This window comes from Schistocerca americana, chromosome 1, assembly GCF_021461395.2.
Source record: "Schistocerca americana isolate TAMUIC-IGC-003095 chromosome 1, iqSchAmer2.1, whole genome shotgun sequence".
Classification (NCBI taxonomy): domain Eukaryota; kingdom Metazoa; phylum Arthropoda; class Insecta; order Orthoptera; family Acrididae; genus Schistocerca; species Schistocerca americana.
In genome coordinates, this window is record NC_060119.1 from 1,008,477,359 (window position 1) to 1,008,503,971 (window position 26,613).

Sequence of the window (26,613 nt, forward strand, 5' to 3'; positions counted from 1 at the left end):
CATTCTTGGAGTCGGTCCTTAACGTTCCGCATTGCCCGCTCAAGCACATCACCAGGAATTGATGTGATTTCGGTGTGAATTGCTGCCTTCAACTCCTGAATGGTCCGGGGTTTGTTCAAGTAGACTCTTGCTTTTAAATAGCCCCATAAGAAAAAGTCACATACCGTGAGGTCCGGCGAGCGAGGGGGCCAATGGACATCTCCATTACGGGAAATCAAACGGCCAGGGAACAGAGCGCGTACAGCTTGCATTGATATCCTAGCGGTATGTGCAGTTGCCCCGTCTTGTTGGAACCACATATTGCCCATGTCGTAATTGTTCTCTTCAAGTTGTGGGAGAAGAAAATCTTCAATCATGTTCACATAACGCTGCGAATTAACAGTAACCGCCTGCTCCCTTTCATTTTCAAAAAAGTAAGGACCAATTATCCCTACCTTAGAAACCCCACACCAAACCGTCACTTTGTCACTATGGAGAGGCCGTTGGTGTAGATCTCTTGGGTTAGTGTCGGCCCAGTAACGGCAATTTTGCTTGTTTACGTATCCGTTAATGTGAAAGTGAGCCTCGTCAGACATCATGATAATCAGGTTTACATCTTCCAATAACTCCAACATCTGTTGGCTAAACTGAAGCCTTTGAAGATGGTCTGTTGGGAGAATCTTCTGTACCAACAGGATTTTATAGGGGTGGAATTTCAGTTCTTCGTTAAGAATCCTTTGAAGGCTCCGACGTGACATTCCAAGAGCTTGAGCACGACGTCTCGTTGATCGACGTGGGCTCGCAGTGACATCGCGTCTCACACGCTCCACGTTCTCAGGCGTTGTTATTGTTGGCAGTCTAGGCGTCCATTTTGGAGCACATGAACCAGTAGTGCGGAAATTATGCACCCAACTCAATATCGTATCTCGCTTAGGAACACTACCGCGAGGTGGGATGTTGAAACGCCGGCGAAAGGCACGCGTCACAGCAACAATTGACTCGTTATTGCGTATGAACTCTTCCACTGCGAAAACACGATGCTCAACGGACCACGTAGCCATCGCGACTGACTGCCAGCCTGCAACTGAAACTTCCCGCCCCCCCCCCCCCCCACCACAGGATGAAGTCGCCGAACACCTGGCTCCCCCCCTCCAGACGTACAGTCCACTTCAAAACCACCTGATCCGTCTGCGCCACCCTGTACTTCATTGGGGACATGTTGAAAATGTGTGCCCCGACCGGGACTCGAACCCGGTAGTAGGCTAATTTACTGAGTTCACTAGCCTTCTTACTGCGTTGCTGTGACAAGAAAACTATTCCACAATTTGCTATGGTATCCTATCACATCACCACCTCCAGGACAATATTTTGTTATGCCAACTTTGCACTATTGTGAGAAAGGATACACAATAACACTCAGTGCCTGGATTCGAAAGGACGTGCTCTTATGACCTTGCATCTACAGCCATCAAGGACACTCACAGCCTTGGACTGGGAATGGGCTGATGCAGCTGTTTCCCAACAAATGTCTTTACAGAAATGAACTACAGAGAGGCAGAAACAACATAGGGCAGACCACAGATCCTCAGAATGCACTTTAATCAGCTTGGTGGTGAGGGAGGTAGACTGTCATCAACTTCACGGTGAGGGAGGTAGACACAGGTACAATGTCAGCACTTCAGAAATTACTTAATTTTGCCCCTTCACCGCTGGACATTCCTATCTGTGATTTAATGAGTGGTGCCTAACAGGCAGTCCACAACCTCCCAAATGAAACAGCGGATGAAATATGGAATGGAACAAGTCATATTCATATGAAAGAAAAGTTACTAGCACCCAACATGACCAGAGCTATGCGCAATGGCCTGCAAGCACTAAGCAATGATGAAAGCATTGTGGTCCCTCCTCCTGACAAGAGGAATGCAGCTATAATTATGGAATATGCAGACTGTGATATGAAGATCTGCACACTAAACTCCCACACAACCCAACATTGAGAATAATATGCAAGACATCTGAACTTCTCAAGCACTCTTGGATGGAAACATTGTGGCCAACCATCTTCTCCCACAGGCACCTAAACCACCTACTGCTTTTGCTCTGCTGAAGATCCACAAGGACGGGATGCCATTCTGCCTCGTTGTAATAACCATTGGTTCACCAACTAAAAGCTGATGAAAAACTTGGTTGATCACATCACTCCACATGTGGAACTCTGTGAGTATCATATTAAAAATTCAGCAGATTTTATCAACTGAATTAATAATCTTTGACTTAGTGAGGGTGACATTATGGTCAGTTTTGATGTGGTGGCAATGTTTAAGAACGTGTCTGTCGAAGACTGTTTGGACCTAGTACCCCAGTTCTTTGTAAGTGAAGTGGTTTAGCTATTTAGGCACACACTGATGTCTTCATAGTTTCTGTACAATGGCCAGTATTATGATCAGATGGCTGGTGTTGCAATGGATAGCCTGTTGGCACCAGCTGTTGCAAACCTCTTCATGGAGAATTTTGAGGGTATTGCCTTATAGGTACAGTGTCATCCAAGACGAGTTGTTTCTTTCAGTACATTGATGACACGTTTGTCATTTGGCCCCACATGCGTGAGAAACTTGATGAGTTCTTGGAACACCTCAAAAATGGTATTAACAATAACATCCAGTTTACCGTGAAGGTAGAAAAAGATGACGCATTGCCATCCTCGATGTTCTCATCTGCTGCAAACAAAATGGATGCCTGGGCCACAGTATCTTTAGAAAACCCACCCACACCGATCTGTACTTGCAAGCCCTCAGCCATCATCACCCGGCACAGAAGTGCACTGTTTTAAAAACATTGATGCATCATGTAAGAATGATATCAGGTGCTTATAACTGTAACTTCTACCCAATAAATGAAGTTAATTCACTCAAGATTCACAACAAAACAACCAACAAGGAGCAGGAAAAGAAACTTGCTTTCTTGCTATTTTGTGGCTCTGTGCCTGGCAAGATAAGTTGCCTTCTGAAACGACAAAAGATCAAATTGATCTTTAGGCCTTCAATGAAAATCTGTCAATTACTGAGACCAGTTGAAGATGTAGCAGGTCTCAGAACACCTGGGGTCCACAAGATACCTTGTGAGCTTATGTTGGATAACAGTACGAGCTGTGGAACACTGCTGTAAGGAACTTGAGGGATTTTATTGCCTACACTACCCCAAGAAATCTGCTTTAGCTGAGCATGCTTTAGAAAACGGACACCAGATAAAACCTGACGAAACATCTGTCATAGCTTGCACAAGCAGCTTCTGGGACTGTGTCATTAAAGAAATGATAGAAATAAAAATCACCAATAACACCCTAAATAGAGACGGTGGCCTACAGCTGAACACGGCATGGGATCCAACAATCATGCAGTTAAAGCAGGCACATCGAATGTCAAGTCAACATATGCCAGTGTTTGGCAATGGTGCAGGCACCAGTGATGTCGCACACAGCAGCTAGTGTATATAAGGGGCGTGAACTTTTTATTCAGTAATGGCTATTTCTGCATAGTTATGTGCAGTAAGGTATCTTTGTTTATGTTGAGTCTTAACTGCCGGCCCTGCATGAAGCACAGATTCTCTGTAGATGTTCACACATTGCCACAATTTTATGGAATTACAACTTCACTGCATAAATTACCATACAAGAAGTCACAGAGAGCTACCAACATTATTCAGTGTCATTATATCATTTCTGTGTAACTAATAATGGTATATTATAATTCTGCTGTGCTTTGGAAACAGACATTCCACAGCTACATACTGTTTTTATGTTTGTTTATATTTTGTTCTTTGTGACTAGTTTTGGGATCAAAGTTCCATTCTCAAGCAACCACTCCTGCCATCAGTAGTCAGGTTTACATTTTGTGTTAACACACAAGAAGAAATACTCCATACCTATGTAAACAGCACAAATACGTTTTGTTATAACTGCGAATACTTAACTCAAAAACGCAAAAACAGAAATTGAATTCTCTTGTGAAGAAATGCTGTGAGCTTTTTTTGCTTATAAGGTTGGTGAACAGGAGAAGAATTGCCTGTGTGATGAGAAATGAATGGACTAAAAGCAGAAGTTGCTGTGACTGAGTTTTTAGGTTGCCCTCATATTTATAAAACCATTCACTGGAACTAATTGCCTTTGATTTCTAACAAAAACACAGCTGAAAGGTTATGTGAAATTAACTGTACAATGTCATAATTCAAGGTTGTGTTTCAGGTTGTACAGTACATGTATCCAGGATTGCAGCAACATATACTACTCCATACTTTGTTAAATAATAATAGCAAATTTTTACTATTAAAAACAGTCTTGATCACGATTTATTTATCAAGGTGACCGGTTTCGACCACTACTGTGGTCACCTTCAGACCACTGAGTAGGAACTTCTTGCTGCTGGAGAATCACTACTAGCTAGTAGTGTCCTTCCCCAGTTTATACTTATTAGTTACTATGCACTGTATGACCAGCTGATGTCCAGTTTTTTTCATTAACAATGACGTTTTGTGTCTTTTTGGAACACACAGGGGCTGTATCAAAAGGTCCAAGAACATTTTTTACAGATATTTATTGCTTTTTAGTATACAAAATTATTCATGTCTTCAATGTACATTCCTTCATATCTATGCATCACTGCTTCTGCTATGCAAAGCCCACATAGGCATCCTGGAAAGTATCACTGGGGAACTCCTTACAGCACATCAAAACCTCCAATGATCCTTGATTCAGGATCGTACTTGAAAATCCATCTTTCATCGTCTGTCACTATTCTGTCAAAACAATTATGGTCACTTTCATGGCATTCTTACAGTTCACAGCACACTGATTCACAGCACACTAATTTCCTTCTGCTCATTAATCACAACTTTGGGACAATCTTTGTACTTACCATTCTGGTCCATAACTCATCCCTCAAACTGTTATAAGCATTTGATTTTGGCATACTGTGGTCATCTGCTATCATTCTTATACTCAAGTGATGATTCTCATTCAAATATATTTGCACTAGCTACATATCTTCATTTATTTGGGATGTTGACAGATGCCCCAAGCACTCACTGTCGTTTTCTTGACCTTCTTGGAACATCCTGAGCCACTTGTAAATTCTTAGCTGGGACATGGCTTCCCCTATGAAATCTTCCTGAGCCAGACCTGTCGTCTTAAGAGCCTCATTCTTTTAGCTGAACTCAGAATTTGATTGTGTATAGCTGCATCTCAAATCTTGACACATCACCAAATCACACTATGAGTGAATGGAATCCTCACTTTCCACTGCCCATAAATAATTAAGCCAAGTCACATTCTTTAGCCATGACCCCTCACCAAAAGTCCCACTGAAAACCACATCACTCTAGGCCCTTTTGCCTTGCTGTAGAATTTTATTCTCAAAACATTTGGAGCAAACTGTATCACATTCTCTACATGTTTGTGCATGACAAATTATATATAAATGAAGTGCTAACTTTGACTTCATAATGTAGCAGAGTTCTGCTGGTGAAGTATCACTCACCTGCAAGATTCCTTCATGCATTCTGGATTGAGACAGCAAAATACTTTATCTTCTTCTGGAGGAATGGAAGCAAAATCACAGAATGGGCATACTTCTAAGCCACAAATGGCTGCTGATTTAATCTCTTCCATTTGCTTCCTTTGTAACATTTTTGAAAAAACTGAAGGTTTGAGAACACGCTGAAAAAAAAAATTAATAAATTTGTGTGTGTCTTAGGTGAATGAAGTGCACCCTTCTTTTAGATATAGAATTACCACTGTACTCACTGAATGATGCAGTTAACACTGTACACATTTTCATCTGTTGTATTAGCCAAAACAAAATGGTGAACTGTATCCCCACTTTATCAATGAGCTGTGCCATTTTCTTTTGGCTCCTCGTAACAGTGTGCTACGGTACTGTGTCACAAGGATTCTAATGTGTGCTAGGGCAGCAGATGTGTATTCTGCATACAAACAAAAAAATTATTACATAACTTCAGTATTATGAAAAGGATGAAGTATCATTCACCAAACAGAGGAGATGCTGAGTTCACAAACAGGCACAACAAAAAGGCTGCTATACATTTAACCTTCCAGCCAAAAGGTATTTTTTCTGAATTAGAAATCATACACACATTTGCCCAAACACAACTCATACAAACATGACTACTGTCTCCAGCTGCTGGGGCCAGACTGTGGACTGCAGCAGTACCTCATGGAAGAAACACTCTGGCAGGGGTGATGGAGTTAAGAAGCTGCAGGGATATGAGCCATGAGGCAAGAGGTTGGGAGCAAGAGTTGTAAAGGAACATTTCTGTGGGACTAAGGGTTTTTGAGGAAAGCTTCATTAGTGTTTCAGGTTAGTTTAGAGTCTGGATTCTGTATGGTAGTAGATCTGCAAGGCATTGTTTGTTGGCTATGAGGGGTTGTGGGGGAGCTCTGGAGGCTCTTGTAAAGGTTGTGGATAGTGATAGTCCTAGGTGGGAGTAGGAGGTGAACAGGTTGGAGAGTTTTTTTGTAGTGGCACTGGGCATGTTGCTTTGGTTTCTGGAGGGCATGAGTTTTGTGCTAGTCCTAGGTGGGAGTAGGAGGCGAACAGGTATGAGAGTTTTTTGTGGTGGCATTGTGCATACTGCTTTAGTTCCTGGATGGCAAGAGTTTCAAGAGCAAGAGTTTATGGCTCCATAAAATATTTACTATTTCAAAAGGCCTTGGTCACCAAAAACGTTTGAGAACCATTGTACTATAATATACATGTGATGTTGATGCCATTCTAAACATACACACAGTTCTCTGCTCTTTAGTGTCTGCAGTACACCATTTGATAATTGCTTTACAGCAAAAAATGTTGTTGTGAAAATAAAGACTCTCTACAGTCAACAACAAATGTAATGTCTTTTAAAAGCTTCTTCTTTGTCTTTGTCGTTCAACAAATTACACCAAAGATGCCCAGCATAAGCGGCCTATTTCTTTTTAATAAATTGGCTGCTTGGTCTGGACACAAACACGAGCATGTGTGCATGCTCGCCCACACACACACACACACACACACACACACACACACACACACACACACCCACACATACTCACACACACGCACGCGCGGAAGAGCCAAACAAACTGGTACACCTGCCTAATATCATGTAGGACCCCGGTGAACACGCAGAAGTGCCACAACATGACAAGGCATGGACTTGACTAATGTCTAAAGTTGTGCTGTAGGGTATTGACACCATAAATCCTGCAGGGCAGTCCATAAATCCGTAAGACTACGAGGAGGCGGAAATCTTTTCTTCTGAACAGCACATTACAAGGCATCCCAGATATCCTCAATAATGTTTAAGTCTGGAGAGTCTGGTGGCCAGCGGATGTGTTTAAACTCAGAAGAGGGTTCCTGGAGCCACTCTGTAGCAATTTTGGACATGTAGGATATCGCATTGTCCTGCTGGAATTGCCCAAGTCCGTCAGAATGCACAATGGACATGAATGGATGCAGGTGATTAGACAGGATATTACATATGTGACACCGGTCAGAGTCATATCTAGACATATCAGGGGTCCCATATCAGCTCAATTGCACACGTCCCACATTATTACAGGGCCTCTAACAGCTTGAACAGTCCCTTGCTGACACGCAAGGTCCATGGATTCATGAGGTTTTGTCCACATCCCTTCACATTCATCTGCTCAATACAATTTGTAATGAGACTCATCTGACCAGGCAACATGTTTCCATTCATCAACAGTCCAATGTTGGTGTTAATGGACCCTGGTGAGGCGTAAAGCTTTGTGTTGTGCAGTCATTAAGAATCATGAGTGGGCCTTTGGCTCCGAAAGCCCATATTGATGATGTTCTGTTGAATGGTTCGTACGCTGACACTCGTTGATGGCCCAGCATTGAAATCTGCAGCAATTTGTGAAAGGGTTGCACTTCTGCCGCATTGAATGGTTCTCTTCGGTCATTGTTGGTCCCATTCTTGGAGGAACTTTTTCCGGCTGCAGCATTGCTGGGCATTTGATGTTTTACCAAGATTCCTGATGTTCGCAGTACACTCATGAAATTGTCATGTGGGAAAAATCCCCACTTCATCACTACATTGGAGATGCTGTGTCCCATCGATCATGCTTAAATCTTGATAACCTGCTGTTGTAGCAGCAGTAAGCAATCTAACAACTGGGCCAGACCATTGTTGTCTTATATAGGTGTTGCCGACCGCAGCACCATATCCTGCCTGTTTACATATCTCTGTACTTGAATATGTATACCTTACATATATATAATGGTTGTATTTGACACATACTATTACCGGAGTAGTAAAGCCAAACACAGATGAACCAGAACATTGTGACCAGCTGCTTAATAACTTGTTGGTTTATCTCTAGAACACAATACTGCAGCAATTCTGCATGGCATGGATTCAAGAAGTCCTTCATACGTTTCCGCAGGTGTTTGGCAATAAGATGTCTACACACAGGTCATGCAGTTCCTGTAAATTACAGGTCACTTAGTTTGAGAACATGGAGCTAGTGCCCGGTAGCGTCTCAGATGTTTTACATTGGGTTCAGATCAGGCAAATTTGATGACACAGACATTACCGTAAGCTCAATATAGGCTTCTCAGATTACTGTAGCATGATTCTGGTGTGTGACAAGGACAGTTATCCAGCTGGAAGATATCATCACTGTTGGAGAAGACATCAAGGGTAAATGGACGTAGATGGTCAACAGTATAATACTTGCTCACTACTGGCCTGCATTCATGGTGAGGTGCATATTTTGATTGCCATACACCTGAATGACAGCATATATGGACATTGCTATCATCCTGGCGTGACAAGGTGCGTGATTCATCTGACCAGTCAACATTTCCAGTGATCCACAGGTACACTCTCTATGATCCTGTGTCCACAGCAATCATGAATGATAATGTCAATGGGTCAACATCGGAATGCAAAACAGACAGTTGCTGTAACTCCCATCTTCAACAATGTGTGCTGAAACACTTATACCTGGATTGTACCCTGCCATTAGGACTGCCACAGCCTGCAGTTTATCCTGCTTTACAGAGCAGGCAAGCCTCCAACCAATGCTTTCTGTGATGAGACATGGACTTCCACACCTTGTTCCATAACTCATGGTTTTAGTGTCCTATAACCATTTTCCACATATGCTCATGACAGTAGCACATGAATAGGTGAACAGCTGTGCTGTTTCTGAGATGCTCATTCCTATCTGTTGTTTGTCAACATTGCTTATGCCATTGGATTTCGCCATTTGCAGCCTGTATCATCGTTCTTTTTTAACTCATCTCTACCACTCGTCTACTTCCTTTCCAACATCACACGCTGGCAATGCCACCAGGTGGCATTTAATCTCGTGTTGGGTGGTGGTAATAATGCTTTGGCTCGTTAGTGTACATTTTGATGAAATATTTCATCAAGCAATATATCCTATAAACTGTACTGCCCTTTAGCTCAGTTATTGCAATAACCAAATCAGAGAATAAAAATAATTTATCATCAGTTGTGTGGTTTGTATATACATTCAGGGGACAGCAAAACACTGAGCTACACAGCTGCATGAAGATTACAGAAGGTACTGACAGTTTTCCACGAACCCCTGGAATTTGTTTCACTGTTACTTGTTAGGAATTGCTACTACTCATTATCACTACATCCATTAGTTTTTGGAACATTTATCTCTACACGCTTTTAGAGCTGAGCACTTTCAGAGTTGCAAACTCTCTGCCTTTCCACATGCCCTGTACCATTACTAACAGGCTCCTTGTTGGTCACTGTGGATGTAATGTCCTTATATACCAACAACCCCCATGCCCATGACTTTTCCTAATACCTAACCCATAACCTTTTTCCTAACCTCCTTGCCAACCACATCCTGACCCAGAATTGTTCATTTTCAAGACCAAATCTGTAGTACTGCAATGGGTACTCGCATGGCACCATCCTGTGCTAACCGATTTATGAGCCATCTGGCTAAATCCTTCCTAGCCAGTCAACACATGAACCCATTGTCTGGTTCAGATTCACTGATGTCTTTTTTCATGGTAAGGTCTCACAGCATGGGCAACCTTTGTTCTTTCCCCTATAACCTCAATGCCTACTTCCAAACTCGCTTCACCTGATCTCAACTCCATGAGCCACCTTCGTATTGTTCCAGGTCAAAAAGTCTTTTTCTTACAGCATTACCACCAACACAGTGGTAAGCAAGATTTGTCAAAATCTACCAATAACCTTACCAGAGCCTATTATGATAGACAGTATTCTATCCAGCTCATCCATAACCAGATCTCCCATGTCATCTGCCCCTCCTGACATTAGTAAACCTGTTAACCAGCCACAAATAAAGCACTCCTCTGATAACCCAATACCACTCTGGTCTTGAAAAGATCTACAACATCCTTCACCAGTGCTTTGACTACCTCTATCATACCCTTAGATGAGGGGTACCCTATCCAAAAACTTAGTGACATCACTCAAAGTTGTGTTTTGCTTCCCACACAACCTACAGGACATCCTTATTCCAAGCCTGCTGTCAATCCTGCACCCCACGCATCGTTCCTTTGTGGTCAAACCAGGTGCAAGACCTGTCCCATACACCCACCCATTCCCACCACAGTCCAGTCACAGGCATTTCCTACCCTATAGAAGTTAGGGCCACATATGAAAGCAGGCATGTTATATATCAGCTATGCTTCAGTTCTATGCAGCATTCTATGTGGGCATGACAAGTAACCACTGTCTGTTTGCATGAATGGCAAACTGCAAACTTCACCATCCCCTCTCCCTTTCTCTCTACCCTCCATGTCCCCCACCTCATCTCCACCTCCCCCCCCCCTCCCCGGCCATTCTCTATCTCTCTTATGTGCTCTATCCTCTGAAATTCTTTTTGTCTTGTTGTACAGCTGCTGAGTCATCTGTTGAAAGGTGTGGCTCACACTACCCTGCTATTCCCTCCTCACCTTGTGTGTCCTTTCCTAAACCGTTCCCACCTCCTTCTGCCCTGGCAACTGCTGTCAGTCTCACCCTGACTGAGGGTGTGTACATTTGGGTCTATGGTTGTGTATTTGAATATGTGCATTTCAACTAAAGAAAGAGCTCAAAAGCTAGTGTAAATATTATTTTCTGTTGTGTGATTGCCTCTCCTTCATTTTAGATAGCATTCCATCCAGTAATTAAAATTGTTGTTATATACTGAAGAAATCCTGAAATACACAAATCCAACCTAAACATCAATAAAGGAAAATGGAAAAAGAAAAAAAGGAAGCAACTCTAGTCCATTATCAACTAAATTGACGGCTGTTTCCCTTAATGGAAGGCAGGAATCCTCATACTGTAAACATGCTAAACAATCTCATCACCACCTCAAAGAATTTCAAGGAAAAAAATTAATGTGTCGCATTAATTATAACGAAAATTATTACACTTTTACATAAGGGATAGGATTACCTCACTGTAATATTATTCAAGATGCATTTATAATTAATTACCTGCAACATCTTGAGACTGAATTCTGCTGTGCAATTACTTAAACATGTGAAGACAGTTTTTCCATCTCCAATTTGGTTTTCAGCATATCTGTAAACAAACTTCAACTATGAGAATTTCGCAACAATATTTATTAGTTGTATTATTAGCTTACTGATGATTGTATTGCAGTTTTCATAACACGGTAACATAGCTATTAGTTATGGGTGAGATATGGAAAATTCAACCAGAACCTTGGGTCAGGGTTGACTTACCAGAGAGAATAAGAAATAAAGATGGAATTTTTCCATAACTCTACCCATTTTTCCTAAAGTTCACCAGCCCTTTTCCTTCATCTCTCCTGCTTCTCCTTCAGTTCTTCTGCCAGAAGAAGGAGCCATAGGTTCTGAAAGCTTACACATTTTCTTAACTTTTATGCCTGTGAACTATCACTGGGTTCTGAAAGCTTGCACATTTTCTTAACTTTTATGCCTATGAACTATCACTTGAGAAGTGAAGGATAGAGATATAGAGAACCAAACATGCTCAACAGAGGAAGACAGTGACGATGAGGCAATCGAGGAAACCATCATCATGCACACTGAGGCACAGAAATTTGTTGATCTATTATTTAAGACGACAGACAAAATTACTCTGATTACATCGATGTTTTGACACTCTGGAAAATAAGAATCATAATCATAACAAAGAAGAATGACTACTTCCCAAAAGTGAATTGAAAACAAGTGATGGAGTGAGCTTTCAAATGTGACATGTAGCATTTTTTGTAAATATTTTCCAGTAAAAATACATGTGCTTTGAATTATCCACGTTTTTTGGTAATTTGGAATCTCCGGTCAACCTTGGTCTGATAATTGGAAGTGTGTCATACTTTAACATTATCAGATTATTAATTTCTGCTGAAAAATTTTAACCTTAATTATCTAGTGTAGATGAAAATACTCTGGTGATTTTGCATCAGCTATTTTATTGCCAAGATTCTGTAACATAGGTTGCTCTGATAAGCTTGAAAGTAACATATTTCATATTTATATTTCTACTAATAGCAATTCTTGTTATGGTGGTGTTCATAACACCACTTTTCTTCTAGCTTAAGTATAATGTAGGTGAGCATGGAGTAATGAAAACAAATTTGAACATTTTGCAGACAGCTTAGTTGAAAGTCAAAATATTTCTAATCCCATTTGTATTGGTTCATTTGGGTACCAGGATATCATTTGACAAACGAATGATCAAATAGTACATAATCCATCACTAACTACATGAAAGAATTAATTCACTGCCAGTTTTTATTCTTGAACCCACAGTCATGAATATGGATGAGTACACACATGACTGCAGCAGTTTTCTCTTGATCCTTCTTGACATATCATTAAATGTAATGAAGTGGGATCTGATCATTCTGTACAAAAACTAAAACTGGTAATGAATCAAAGCTTTCATGTGAGTTGTAACACATTCCTTTTTGTTTAACACTATACTCACTAGCTCAAGTCAGGCACTGCCAGCCTTGAAAAATATGAGTGACCATTGGTTCTAGATTTAACAGAATGAGGTCAGTGGGGTGAGCCTAATTTGAAATTTGAATATTTGCTCAAGGCAGAAACATTCACTTCTAATTAGATAAATAAAAAAAGCTACTGCGCTAGCGATCACTGAGGCATATGGCAGTACACACAGTACCACACAAGATATTCTGTAAAACCAAAAATGCTCCAAAAAGCTCCATGTTCCAATATTGTGGGTCACATAAGAAGATTAGGAATGAGATACTGATTACCTGAATGAGAAGAACATGCCCCAAAGCCATCTTGAGAAGACTCTTACTGATACAGTGTTAAAGGAAGTCAGCACAGCACAAAAAGAATAGCTTTTCTTCATCTATATAGGAGCTCAATACTAGGGAAGGGAGAACGAGACAACCAAAGGAAATCCACATTCCATAATAAAGTGCCTGGTGTGACCTTTCCTTAATACTTTCTGACAGGAAAGACAGCATTCTTCTCACCATAAACTGAAACTTACATATGTCAGATGAGCTCATTTCACTATGTCTGGACTCCCTTCAGCAGTACAGGCCCTGAGATAGAGCACCAGATTCACCCTTCTCTCTCACTGGGCTTTGGAGGGAGAACAACAGTCATAGGAGAGATAGATAATAAAAGGAGGGAGTAGATAAAGATCAACTTCCAGAAGAGATATCATTTGACAAGGAAGAGATGAAAAAGAAGAGACAAACAAATACAATAGTGAACAAAGAGAAATTATAGGGGCGATATGTTATGGGAGTAAGAGGAAACTGGGGAATGATAGAAAAAAATGTTTTGAGAGGATGTGAGTTTAGGTGCTTAAAGGAGGGAGTAAATGGTGACAAATGGAAGAAAAGTGATTGGTGAAGACAGAAAGGGGAAGAGGGAATGATGTAGAGAGTGAGGTGGAGGGGGAGAGAAAAGAGCATAGAGCAAGAGATGGGGAGAAGAGCGATGTGGCATAGAGAGGAAGGTGGAGGGGAGAGCGATTGGTGTAAGCAGTGAGAAGCTGTGGTGAAAAAAAGATGGGATGCAGAAAGAAAGGGAAGGAGTGTTGGTATAGAGTAATGGGAAAAAAATAAGGCAAAAGAGGAAGGAGGGAGCTGCAGTGATAGTCGGAGAGAGTTACACAAAGGCATACATATTTTATAACAGACTTTGTAACACAGTTCGGTCAGTACTTACTTCTGTAAGCAGGTTTTGCAGAATATATCACCTTCAGCACAGGTGACAACGTCCTCTGCTAAAACTTCATTATCGTAGCAACAACCACACTCCAGCAATTCATTATTTTCCTTAGCCTATGGAAGCCAAGACAACAATGAAAACGTGCTATTAAGATCTAAATCAAACAAATACAGAGCTTAAATTAAAGATTGTGAAGTCTAATGTTTATTCCAAAAAGCAGTACCAAATTCCAAAGCTACAAGCCCTTCTATTAAAATTTGTACTCTGTCTCATTCTTTAAATTCGTTTCCTACCTTTGCCTATGGTTACATGTCTTACATGATCACTCCATATGAATTAGGATATTGATGTAGTATGCATACAAGAGAGAACAATAACATTTTGTCTTGCCACAAGAAGAATAATACACTGATGAAAAAATCACAATACCAAAAAATAATGCAGAGTAATGAAATTTAAGGAATACTTTTTGTCTGGTGACATATTCAAGTGATTAACATTGCAAGACCATTAGTTAATATAAGTGCGAAATAAGCCATTTCAAATGTGAAATGTTGGTACATTAATCACCAGTGTAACTGCCAGAATGTTGAATGCAAGCATTCAAATGCACACGCATGGTGTTGTACAGGTGCTGGATGTCAGTTTGTGGGATGTGAGTTTCATATCTGTTGCACTTGGTCAGTCAATACAGGGATGGTTAATGCTGTATGTGGATGGTGCTGAAGTTGTTGTCCGATGATGTCCCATGTGTGCTCAATTAGAGACACATCTGGTGATCCAACAGGCCAAGGCAACATGTCTACACTCTGTGCAGCACTGTACACAGCAGTATGTGGATGAGCTTTATTCTGTTGGGAAACACGCCCTGAATGGCAGCACAACAGGTCAAATCACTAGACAAATGTACAGTTTTGCAGTCAGGGTGCATGGGATAACCACAAGAGTGGTTCTGCAGTCATATGAAATCACACCCCAGACCATAATTCCAGGTGTAGGACCAGTGTGTCTAAAATGCAGATAGGTTGATTGCAGGCCCTCAACTGGCCTCCCTCAAACCAACACACGACCATCACTGGCACTGAGGCAGAATCAGCTTTCATACCTCCACACTGCCCTCCAATGAGCTCTCACTTGACATCACTGAAGCCACAAATGGTTGTGGTTTGGGATTAGTGGAATGCACACCACAGGGTGTCCAGTTCAAAGCTGTTCTTGAAGTAACCGATTTGTAAAAGTTCAGTGTGTCACTGTGATGCCAAGTTCTGCTCAGATTGCTGTTGCAGATACAGTATGATGTGCTATGAGCCATACACCAAACAAATGGTCTTCCCTCTCTGTAGTGCCATGTGGAGCTCAGTCTTCTTGTGACCGTATATTTTCATGACCACCACCACCTGTAATCGTGTACAGTCTTTCTGCAATATTGCAGAAGGAACATCCAGCTTATATGACCTTGTTCAAACTCAGTGAGGTGTTGATAATGATGCGTTTGTCACCTTGAAGGCATTCTATACTAATATCAACTCACCACATCCAATCTCAAAAGTAATTATCACTTACAACTGTTACAGCACATATTAAAGCAAGCCTGATTTGCATCCTCATAGTGGTGCTACTGGTCTACTCTTATGTGACAGGTGTGAAATTTGAATAGACATCATCTTTCAGATACAGAAATATGCGTACCAACTTTTATGTAGCATAGCACCTTCTTGGTGATTTTTTTTCCATCAATGTATATGAACCTAGTGAAATTTTTTGTGTTCATTTCAGGCATAAATACTTTTCTCTGCCATCCAGCTATTCTACGATATAGCCAATTTGGAATTCACTGTTTGCTTCACTTTCTTTCTTATTCATATTATGTCTGACATACATAAATGTTCATTTTACACCAACTGAACGTACATACTCACATATCAGTATTATCAGCACTGATTACTGAACATTTAATCACTATGAACAATAGATTTCATGGACTGAGTCAGATTTACCAATTATTGTATGGAATTTTTGAAACTAGATTTCTTTAAAAGTTAGAGCCCCATGTTCACATTGGGAAATCTGTATACAGTTCTTTGAATGTTAATTTACTGACCACAGGCTAAAAGCAGCATCTGTAAATCAACAGACAAAGTAGAATGTATCAAGAGTACTTTCTTACAAAGTGTGCACTGGTAAGTTACCTATATGGCCACTGTGTTCTTATGCATTAACTGAATACATACAGGATTCTGCAAAAAATGTAAATATTGAGAAAGAGAGAGATAGAGAGAGATATCTGATAGCATGTTTAAGTTCCATAATTTGATGAATACCTAATATATTTTTGCCACAAAAGTAATCACTAACTTTCTGTAAAGATAACAATGAGTGAAATGTTTCTACATTTTTACCAGAATAAAACCTCAATTAACTTCCTATTCTATAGTATCAGCATGAAAGGAGTGGGAGGGTGGAGAGGTCAGGGGTGGGTCAGTGTCTTCCATCCTACAATATGATATGTCCCATTCTGGTGTACAAGATCACACAAATGAAGTAAATGTAATAACAACCTTGTCAATACAGTGTACTGTGAAACCTTTACCTACCTTTCTAAGTGATTCGACTCTCTTCAGTTCCTTTTCATTAAGATAAGTTTCTATATCTTGTCTGTTTTCAATAAAAGCTACCTATAAGAAACAGAAAGTTCTATTATTCTCCATTTGTGAGGGATCTGATACTAAATACTAACTATTAAAATACTATGTGCAATTGTTTTAATCATGTTTGGATGTTGGTTCTCTTCTTTTTATGCTTGCTGAGAAAAAAAAATGGAGGGATATTCTGCTTTGTGCAAGACAACATTTGTTTAGTTTTTCTTTATTGCATGTTAGCACAAAAAATGTAGGATACATGAAAACTAAACAAATGGTGTCTTGCATAAGGTGGAATGTCTCTACAATTCAATTCTTTTGCCTGAATTGAAAGTGACAGTTATTGTGTGGCAACAATATCTTGAATTTGAGCAGTATGAAAACAAACGACAATAATATGATGTAAATTTTGCATAAATAATGATGACAGGATGATTCAGTGAGCTGTATTATTTGCAAGCTCTAGCCATCCATATGCTAATGGATATCAATGGAAAGGATTGCACAAATGATTACTACAAAATACGTTAATAACAAATAAAAACATTACAAGCAACATCTCATAACGCAAAACATATAACACCTGTCACAATAAACAAATGTTTCACAAAAATGTTAAGACTAAATAGGACTAACGGTATGAATCCTGCATTAGAGTAAAGTAATAAGGTTGGTAGAATAGCACATAAGGTATTTATTATTCAAGACAGCTCTGTTCCCAACTATATGCTTGACCCAGTAAGAATTAAGCTATTAAGAAAAGGAGTTTTTGTCTAATTCTGCAAAATATGGAGCTGATCATGTTTTTGTTGTGAGTGGGAGAGGGGGGTGGGGGTGTATCAAAGATTTGAAGGTATCTTTGCTAGCACTTACTGAATGTACTGGGAGCAGCAATTTGTAAACTGCGGTTCATGTCAGTATCAGACACCTGGCTTCTGACGCAATCCTCTGTCTCTTTTGGTGGCTTGCCCAAGTGGTAAAGATGACTACCCTCACTACCATGCTGAGAGCAGAGCTCATGCTTTGTAGCATTGTCCCAGGAAATAACTGTGGTCTTTTGGTTTGGAGCCCCATAAAAGCCTTCAAGCATAAGACCCTGTGAGCACTTTTTATGTTAGAAAGTACCCCTGTTGGTATGATGGGCTGCATAAAGCACAGACCTGCTACAGCGTCGATAGTATTTGTTGTGGATAGTTTCTAAGAAGGCTGACTGTGTCAAGCATATGGTTTGGAACAAGGTGGTCCTGAGTGAGATGTTGTCTTTCTGCAGCTTGAGAAAAGAAAATATACACTTACTACTTACTACACTGTGGGTATGATTACAGTAAGGTCCCAAATTACTCCTTTTATAAACAATAGTACTGAGCACATAGAATTTGGAACAGGAATGTTATGAAAATGAGAAATAAATAGTAATAAATTATTAAATTTCAAATGCAGTACATACCAGCAAGATTGGCTGGACACCAAGGGAAGTGGTGTGTTTGATGGCATAATAAACTAAGACACATCAAATGACAGAAACAGGAGAGTCGATGGCATGATAATCTGCATGAATTTACATCAAATGTGCCCAAAATTATTAGCCTGGTGCTTTTTCCAGCAACTCAAATCATTTATCTAAAAGGGGGGTTGCTTTATAGAAAGATGAGAGAATATCACATGCATCTAAATACGTAACTATAGTATTGTAATATGAAAGCTGCAGTTTGTTAGAATGGACTGGAAGACTTTCAGATTTGAGGAGAGTAAAGATGATCTATAGAAAAAAATCAGAGCTACTGTAGGCTGAGTGTTCTGTAAATATGTTCTGTAGATTGTAATCAGAGATGGGAAACAACCAAAATAAAGATGACTCCATGGTGACAAAACAAAAGCTGAACATAGTTTCAACCATGATGTGAAAGCATTCAACAAATTCAAAAGCAAGTTCCTAACTAGTTCCTTAGGGGGAAAAAAGGACAGGTAGCCTAAGGTAAGTCTTTCCGCTCCCGGGATTGGAATGACTCCTTACCCTCTCCCTTAAAACCCACATCCGTTCGTCTTTCCCTCTCCTTCCCTCTTTCCTGACGAAGCAACTGATGGTTGCGAAAGCTTGAAATTTTGTGTGTGTGTTTGTGTGTTTTTTTATTGGTCTATCTACCAGCACTTTCCCGTTTGGTAAGTCATGGAATCTTTGTTTTTAATATATTTTTCCCATGTGGAATGTTTATATATATATATATATATATATATATATATATATATATATATATATATATATATATATATATAGACACACACACACACACACACACACACACACACACACACACACACACACTTCCTTTCGTCTTTCCCTCTCCTTCCCTCTTTCCTGATGAGGCAACAGTTTGTTGCGAAAGCTCGAATTTTGTGTGTATGTTTGTGTTTGTTTGTGTGTCTATCGACGTGCCAGCGCTTTCGTTTGGTAAGTCACATCATCTTTGTTTTTAGATATATTTTTCCCATGTGGAATGTTTCCCTATATAAAAACAAAGATGATGTAGCTTACCAAACAAAAGCGTTGGCATGTTGACAGACACACAAACCCATGAAATCCCCAAACCACCTTCCCTACCCTCTGGCTCCTACCCTTGTAACCGGTGTAAAACCTGTCCCATGCACCCTCCCACCACCACCTACTCCACTCCTGTAACTCGGAAGGTGTACACGATCAAAGGCAGAGCCGCGTGTGAAAGCACCCACGTGATTTACCAACTCACCTGCCTACACTGTGAAGCTTTCTATGTGGGAATGACCAGCAACAAACTGTCCATTTGCATGAACGGACACAGGCAGACAGTGTTCGTTGGTAATGAGGATCACCCTGTGGCTAAACATGCCTTGGTGCATGGCCAGCACATCTTGGCACAGTGTTACACCGTCCGGGTTATCTGAATACTTCCCACTAACACCAACCTGTCAGAACTCCGAAGATGGGAACTTGCCCTTCAGTATATCCTCTCTTCCCGTTACCCACCAGACCTCAACCTCCACTAATTTCAAGTTGCCGCCACTCATACCTCACCTGACATTCAACAACATCTTTGCCTCTGTACTTCCGCCTCGACTGACATCTCTGCCCAAACTCTTTGCCTTTACAAATGTCTGCTTGTGTCTGTGCGGATGGATATGTGTGTGTGTGCAAGTGTATACCTGTCCTTTTCTCCTCCTAAGGTAAGTCTTTCCGCTCCCAGAATTGGAATGACTCCTTACCCTCTCCCTTAAAACCCACATCCTTTCGTCTTTCCCTCTCCTTCCCTCTTTCCTGATGAAGCAACTGTTGGTTGCGAAAGCTTGAATTTTGTGTGTGTGTTTGTGTGTCTATCATCATGCCAACACTTTCGTTTGGTAAGTTACATCATCTTTGTTTTTAGATATATTTTTCCCACATGAAAGTTTCCCTCTATTGTATATATATGGTGCTACAAAAAGGTACGACCAAACTTTCAGGAAACATTCCTCACACGGTACGTTTGTATCTAGACAGATTTCCAGAATGAAAGTGTCCCGACAGGAAGACGTTCGAAGCAATTGATCGGCGTCTTAGGGAGCATGGAACATCCCAGCCTATGACCTGCGACTGGGGAAGACCTATAACAACGAGGACACCTGCAATGGACGAGGCAATTCTTCGTGCAGTTGACGATAACCCTAATGTCAGCGTCAGAGAAGTTGCTGCTGTACAAGGTAACGTTGACCACATCACTGTATGGAGAGTGCTGCGGGAGAACCAGTTGTTTCCGTAGCATGTACAGCGTGTGCAGGCACTATCAGCAGCTGATTGGCCTCCACGGGTACACTTCTGCGAATGGTTCATCCAACAATGTGTCAATCCTCATTTCAGTGCAAATGTTCCCTTTACGGATGAGGCTTCATTCCAACGTGATCAAATTGTAAATTTTCACAATCAACATGTGTGGGCTGACGAGAATCCGCACGCAATTGTGCAATCACGTCATCAACACAGATTTTCTGTGAACGTTTGGGCAGGCATTGTTGGTGATGTCTTGATTGGGCCCCATGTTCTACGCTCAATGGAGCACGTTATCATGATTTCATACGGGATACTCTACCTGTGCTGCTAGAACATGTGCCTTTACAAGTACGACACAACATGTGGTTCATGCACGATGGAGCTCCTGCACATTTCAGTCAGAGTGTTCGTACGCTTTTCAACAACAGATTCGGTGACCGATGGATTGGTAGAGGCGGACCAATTCAATGGCCTCCACGCTCTCCTGACCTCAACCCTCTTGACTTTCATTTATGGGGGCATTTGAAAGCTCTTGTCTATGCAACCCCAGTACCAAATGTAGAGACTCTTTGTGCTCGTATTGTGGATGGCTGTGATACAATACGCCATTCTCCAGGGCTGCATCAGCGCATCAGGGATTCCATGCGACGGAGGGTGGATGCATGTATCCTCGCTAACGGAGGACATTTTGAACATTTCCTGTAACAAAGTGTTATAAGTCATGTTGGTACGTTCTGTTGCTGTGTGTTTCTATTCCATGATTAATGTGATTTGAAGAGAAGTAATAAAATGAGCTCTAACATGGAAAGTAAGCGTTTCCGGACACATGTCCACATAACATATTTTCTTTCTTTGTGTGTGAGGAATGTTTCCTGAAAGTTTTGCCGCACCTTTTTGTAACACCTTGCATATATATATATATGTCTGCCTACCTACCTCTACCGCATGATTTATTTGAAGATAAATGTGTTATCTCACTAATTTCAATTTTTTAATGTTCATTTGTTAACTTTTTACTCCCCTTGTTTTGGACACCTCCATGGTAGGATGTTTTATGTATATGCTACATCTTTTTTGAAAAAAAGTATAAACTTCTGTCAAAAAGTATTCAATACTGTCTTTATCACAAGTTTGGAGTAGGGTTTTATTTAGTAGGAGGAAAATCATTTATCTATTAAGATTCCTACTACAAAAATTTTATAGCTCAAAGATGATTCCTTATCGATGTTACATGTGTCAGAAAATATTTATTTATCTAGTAGGAGGAAGGCCACAGAAGAAGATTCCTGAGCTGATACTATTAAGAAGAGGCCAGGTAAAGTGATAACTTCTGTGGACGTTAATTTACAAGACATTAACAAGAATTAGTAGTGTTACAGCTGAATCTAATAACAGCAGCCATTTGATCTCCCATACTCCCCACATAACTTCGGGGACTCACCATTATTTATACTAATTAAAAAAGAACTAAATCATGTCACTAGCACTTCAACTGGCTACCAGTGACAGGACACTACTGAATGAACATTTAAGTGAGTAGATAAAAGTGTTCTATCGATACATTGTAAATGTATGAATTGTACTTTATTTCTATGTTACATGTTTGAAACTACTGTGGATGAATGGCGACGAATGGCACAATTGAGGAAGTAAGAAAGCTACAGAGGAAAAATATCCAAATAATATACTGAAGGTAAATTGCAAAAAATATGGAAACAACCATTTTTCAACAAAGGTAGGAACCATCCAATTATTAAGCTGGCATGATTATGCTTCATAGAGTCTGTATCAGTATTAAGCCCAGACCTTAAAAACTGCGGAACTGTGTTTATTATTATTATTATTATTAGTAGTAGTAGTAGTAGTAGTAATGTTGTTCTTCTAAAAAAATTGTTTCAATACTACATAAAACATAACATAGGCAACAATGAGTCACTATTTGGACACAGCGTAAATTTTACATAAAGAACATAACACAGGCAACGAGTCACTATTTGGACACAGTGTAAATTGTACATAAAGTTTTGAAAAGTCTCATAATATATTGAAAAGAAGATTACTGTTTTAATTGCCCAATTTTTTTTAATTTGTCAATATGGAACCAGTAAGTAAAGCTGTTGTTCAGAATAGTAGAGGAAATTTAGGTGGTGAAAATGTTGCTGTGCATAGCCAGACGATGAATGGTAGTGAACCACAGAATGTCAGTTGTCAGCAGGAAATGAATTTTATTTAAACTCAACTGATATCGAGGACAAATATGTACTGATGGGTTATGTAACAGTATTTTCAGTATATGAAATCAACCCATAAAAAACTCAAGGGAGCAGTTTTTCCCAAGGTAATTGCAGACAACACACTAGTGTGGATTCCAATTTATTTGTTCGATATAATAATAATAATAATAACAATAATAATATTTATTGGTGCCTATTAACTTTACAGTCTTGGACATTGTCCTTTATGTTCATTTAGAACAATGATATCATGTCATATACATAATTATACCTACCTCAAGTAGAAAATTATATACTCTTATACAAGCATTTACTACCAGTGATATACTGCAGTTCATAAAAGTAGAACTATCTCTATTGCAGCTCAGAATTCTTTAAGTGAGTATAAACATCATTATCAGTTTCAAATGGACTGTGATCTGTAGCTCTTTTATCAGTCATGTGTCCTCTGATAGTCACATCTGGTTGGAGTACTGTAATTATGGATGTGTCTGTTCATTACACTTATTTCATCATTTCCTTTTAGAAACAAAGCTCTCTTTCGAAGCCTGACAATCTGATCCATATAGACTGTGGTTGCCCCACCCCAAATCAATCCTATACTGCAAATGTGAGTGGATTAAACCTAGTACACTTGCTTCTGGATGGGGGGTGGGGTTATTATATTCACAAGGCGTTTTAATAAATAAACATTACTGGTAACATTTTTACAGATGCAGCTGATATGCTCTTTCCATGTGAGATATTCATCAATCAAGATGCCTAAAAACCTATGTTCAACTGCAGAAAGTGATTCAATATGACATTATTATAATTTAACAAGAACTTTATTACTGCAGTCTTGTCTTTATTCAGAGTATGTTTATTCACTGTTAGATATTGTGTGATTATTTCGAAGTTCTCTTTATTGCTTTGGAATCCTAGCTTCTCAGTTCAGCCCTAGCTAATAAATGATGTATTATTAGCGTAGTCCACTAGTTTTCAATTTTGTGGCTGTATTATGTTGTTAATATATACAAGAAATTAGGATGGAACTCCACAGCTGAGAGTTTTGTAAGCTGATTTTACTGTTTGGATATTACCTTCATTGTTACAACTTAGTTTAGTTCACTGTATTCTATCTCACAGATAAGAACTTAAGAATTTTAGTGTTATTCCTCGTATGCCGTAAGTTTCCAACTTCGGTTGCATGTACTGCATGATTCACAGAATCAAATGAGACAAATCCGGAAATGTCCCAATGACTTTGTTTCCTTTATCCAGTCTGTTCTGCAGTTCATGGGAAAAAAGTTGCTACGGCAGTTACTGTGGATTGACCTTTTTCGAATCCTTACTGTGAGTTGTTTACTATGTTGTATTTACAGAAAAAGGAATCCATTTGGTTTAGAATTGTTCTTTCAAGCAGCTTACCAAATGTTAAGGTCAATTAGATTGGCCTGTAATTATTTATGTCAGTGGTTGCACACTTTTTATACACTGGTCATATCTCCGTAATTTTTAAAAGCTCAAGAAAGGTCCCCTTAGCCAACTGAACTGTTCATTAAATGTGTTATTGGTTTTATTAATTAATTTTTTTGTTCTATAAGTAATGTAGATGATATATCATCCCAGCCACTAGATGTTTTTATTTTGAGTTTTGATATTACTTCCGTGAGCTCATATTCTGTTACACTCCTTAAGAAAAATGAATTACTCATTTTAACTGAGTCTATTTGTAATGTTGTTTCATCAATTACTCCTCTGCCATGCCTTCCTAAAATGTTTTATGAAAGCCTCACATACTTACTTTAATCTGTTCATCATAAGAATAAACCTCATGTAAACATTACAGTATGTATTCTTCCACATTTGCTGAAAACTCAATGGATTTCCATTTCACGTGGGACTGCAGCCAAGCTGTCTCCAGTACTGTCAAGTATGATAATAAGGGCACATTTTGTGCTGTACACTAAGCACACATCTCTTTATTATTATAATCTGTTTTTTGTTTGTAGGGTTTATCCAGAAGTTCTTCTAATTGGTAAAAGAATTCTTCTACATCACTATTTGGTGTTCTATACTGGCCACTAACTATTAAGCTGCTGTTGTCTACCTTCATCTTAACTGCTGCTACTTTAAAGGATATCTCCATTTCATGATTATCAACCCACTTGATGTTTTCACAATGAATATTATTTCTAACATAAATACCCATACCACCAGCCCTGTGTATCTTTTTGTAATATGCATTCACAATTTTGTAACTGTTTAGCTTAAAACTAAAAGCCCCTTCATTCTTGCATACAAGTTCGTTCACAATATATATGTGTGGTTTACTTTCCTAGAATTTCATCAACGTGTTTTATTTTGTTAGTAATGTACTGGATATTCTGGAACATTATTTTACATTTTCGTCGTTTTTGGTACTGTCAGTAAGTCTTTCACTTTCACCTTCGTGTGTGCACACTGAAGGCCTACTTACACTAAAAAAGGGATGTCAGTTTCAGTTGAAAATGAGCTGTTTTCATATATTAAACTACTGAGTTTGATCTTCTCTGTAATCAATTTGCTTAATTGTTCACCCAGAAGATGCTTACCCTTGTAGTTCAGATGCAGTCCATGTTTAGTATGCATACTCTTATCTAATGTGCCTCTAACCAAAATTAAACATTTTTCATATCTTGAATATAATAATTTAATTACTGCATTTGTTTTTCTTATCTCTTTGTTAATGCACGAGTTGTATATTAAATCATGTCAGTGTGGAGTTGTAGCAACAGTCATGTTTTTTAAATTGGTTACTGAACAGAATCTGGTCATGAGATAACAAAATCTGAAAAACACACAAGGTGCTAGTACATCATCAATGTCAGAAAATCAATTAATATCAGAAGCTATCAGTGACCCTTCTCTGAACAGTGCTCCTTTACGTCCATCCTGCTTCTTCAGGTATGTTGACGATACATTTTTAATCTGGCCACATGCCAATGAGGCACTGCAACAGTTTGTTGATCATTTGAATGGCAGACATCAGAACATAAGATTTACTGTGGAGGTGGTGCTCATGGAGCGAAAATCAGATGTACGTCGCGGACATTCTGTGTACAGAAAACCGACACATACAGATTTATATGTAAACGCGCGTAGTTTTCACCACCCAGCTCAGAAGAGAGCTATGCTGAACACCTTGGTACACAGAGCAATGACTATTTTGGACAAGGATCATCTCGGCTCTGAGATTAACCATCTGACGATGGTATTCATAAAAATGGATATTCCGATCGTGATATCAGATCTACTCTGGTGAAGAAACCAAGAAAGGACGCTGTTCGAACAGATCAAGAGGGCAAACACATCGCGCGGCTACCATTCTGCGGTGCAACGACCAGCAAGATCAGCAGAGTCCTGAGCCGGCAGGGAATCAGACCAGTCTTCCGGCCACCCAGGAAGATTAAGGAAATGCTGTGACCCGTGAAAGATAATCTTGGCCTGAGAGTACCGGGAATTTACAGCATTCCTTGCGAGTGTGGCAAAAGTTATGTGGGCCAGTCTATAAGAACTGTCGTCGATCGCTGTGTGGAACATCAGCGTCACCTGAAATACAGTTATCTAGAAAAATCAGCGGTGGCTGAGCACAGTTTGTTAAATAAACATAAGATTTTATTCGATGAAACAAGACTACTTGCTCATGCTTCAAACTATTGGGACTATGTCATCAGGGAAGCAGTTGAAATTAGACTCTGTGAAAATAATTTCAACAGAGACTCCGG

General features: G+C 39.7%; 1 protein-coding gene across 1 annotated transcript in view; it reads right to left on the reverse strand.

Moving 5' to 3' along the window:
- Positions 1-26,613, reverse strand: part of LOC124595957 — a 123,721-nt gene that overhangs the window by 65,179 nt on the left and 31,929 nt on the right. Inside the window, exons 2-5 of the mRNA XM_047134886.1 lie at positions 16,808-16,888; positions 14,211-14,326; positions 11,499-11,586; positions 5,511-5,689 (exon numbers count right to left, since the gene is read on the reverse strand). Of these exons, the coding sequence (XP_046990842.1) occupies positions 5,511-5,689; positions 11,499-11,586; positions 14,211-14,326; positions 16,808-16,888 (464 nt within the window). The remainder of the gene's footprint in view (positions 1-5,510; positions 5,690-11,498; positions 11,587-14,210; positions 14,327-16,807; positions 16,889-26,613) is intronic.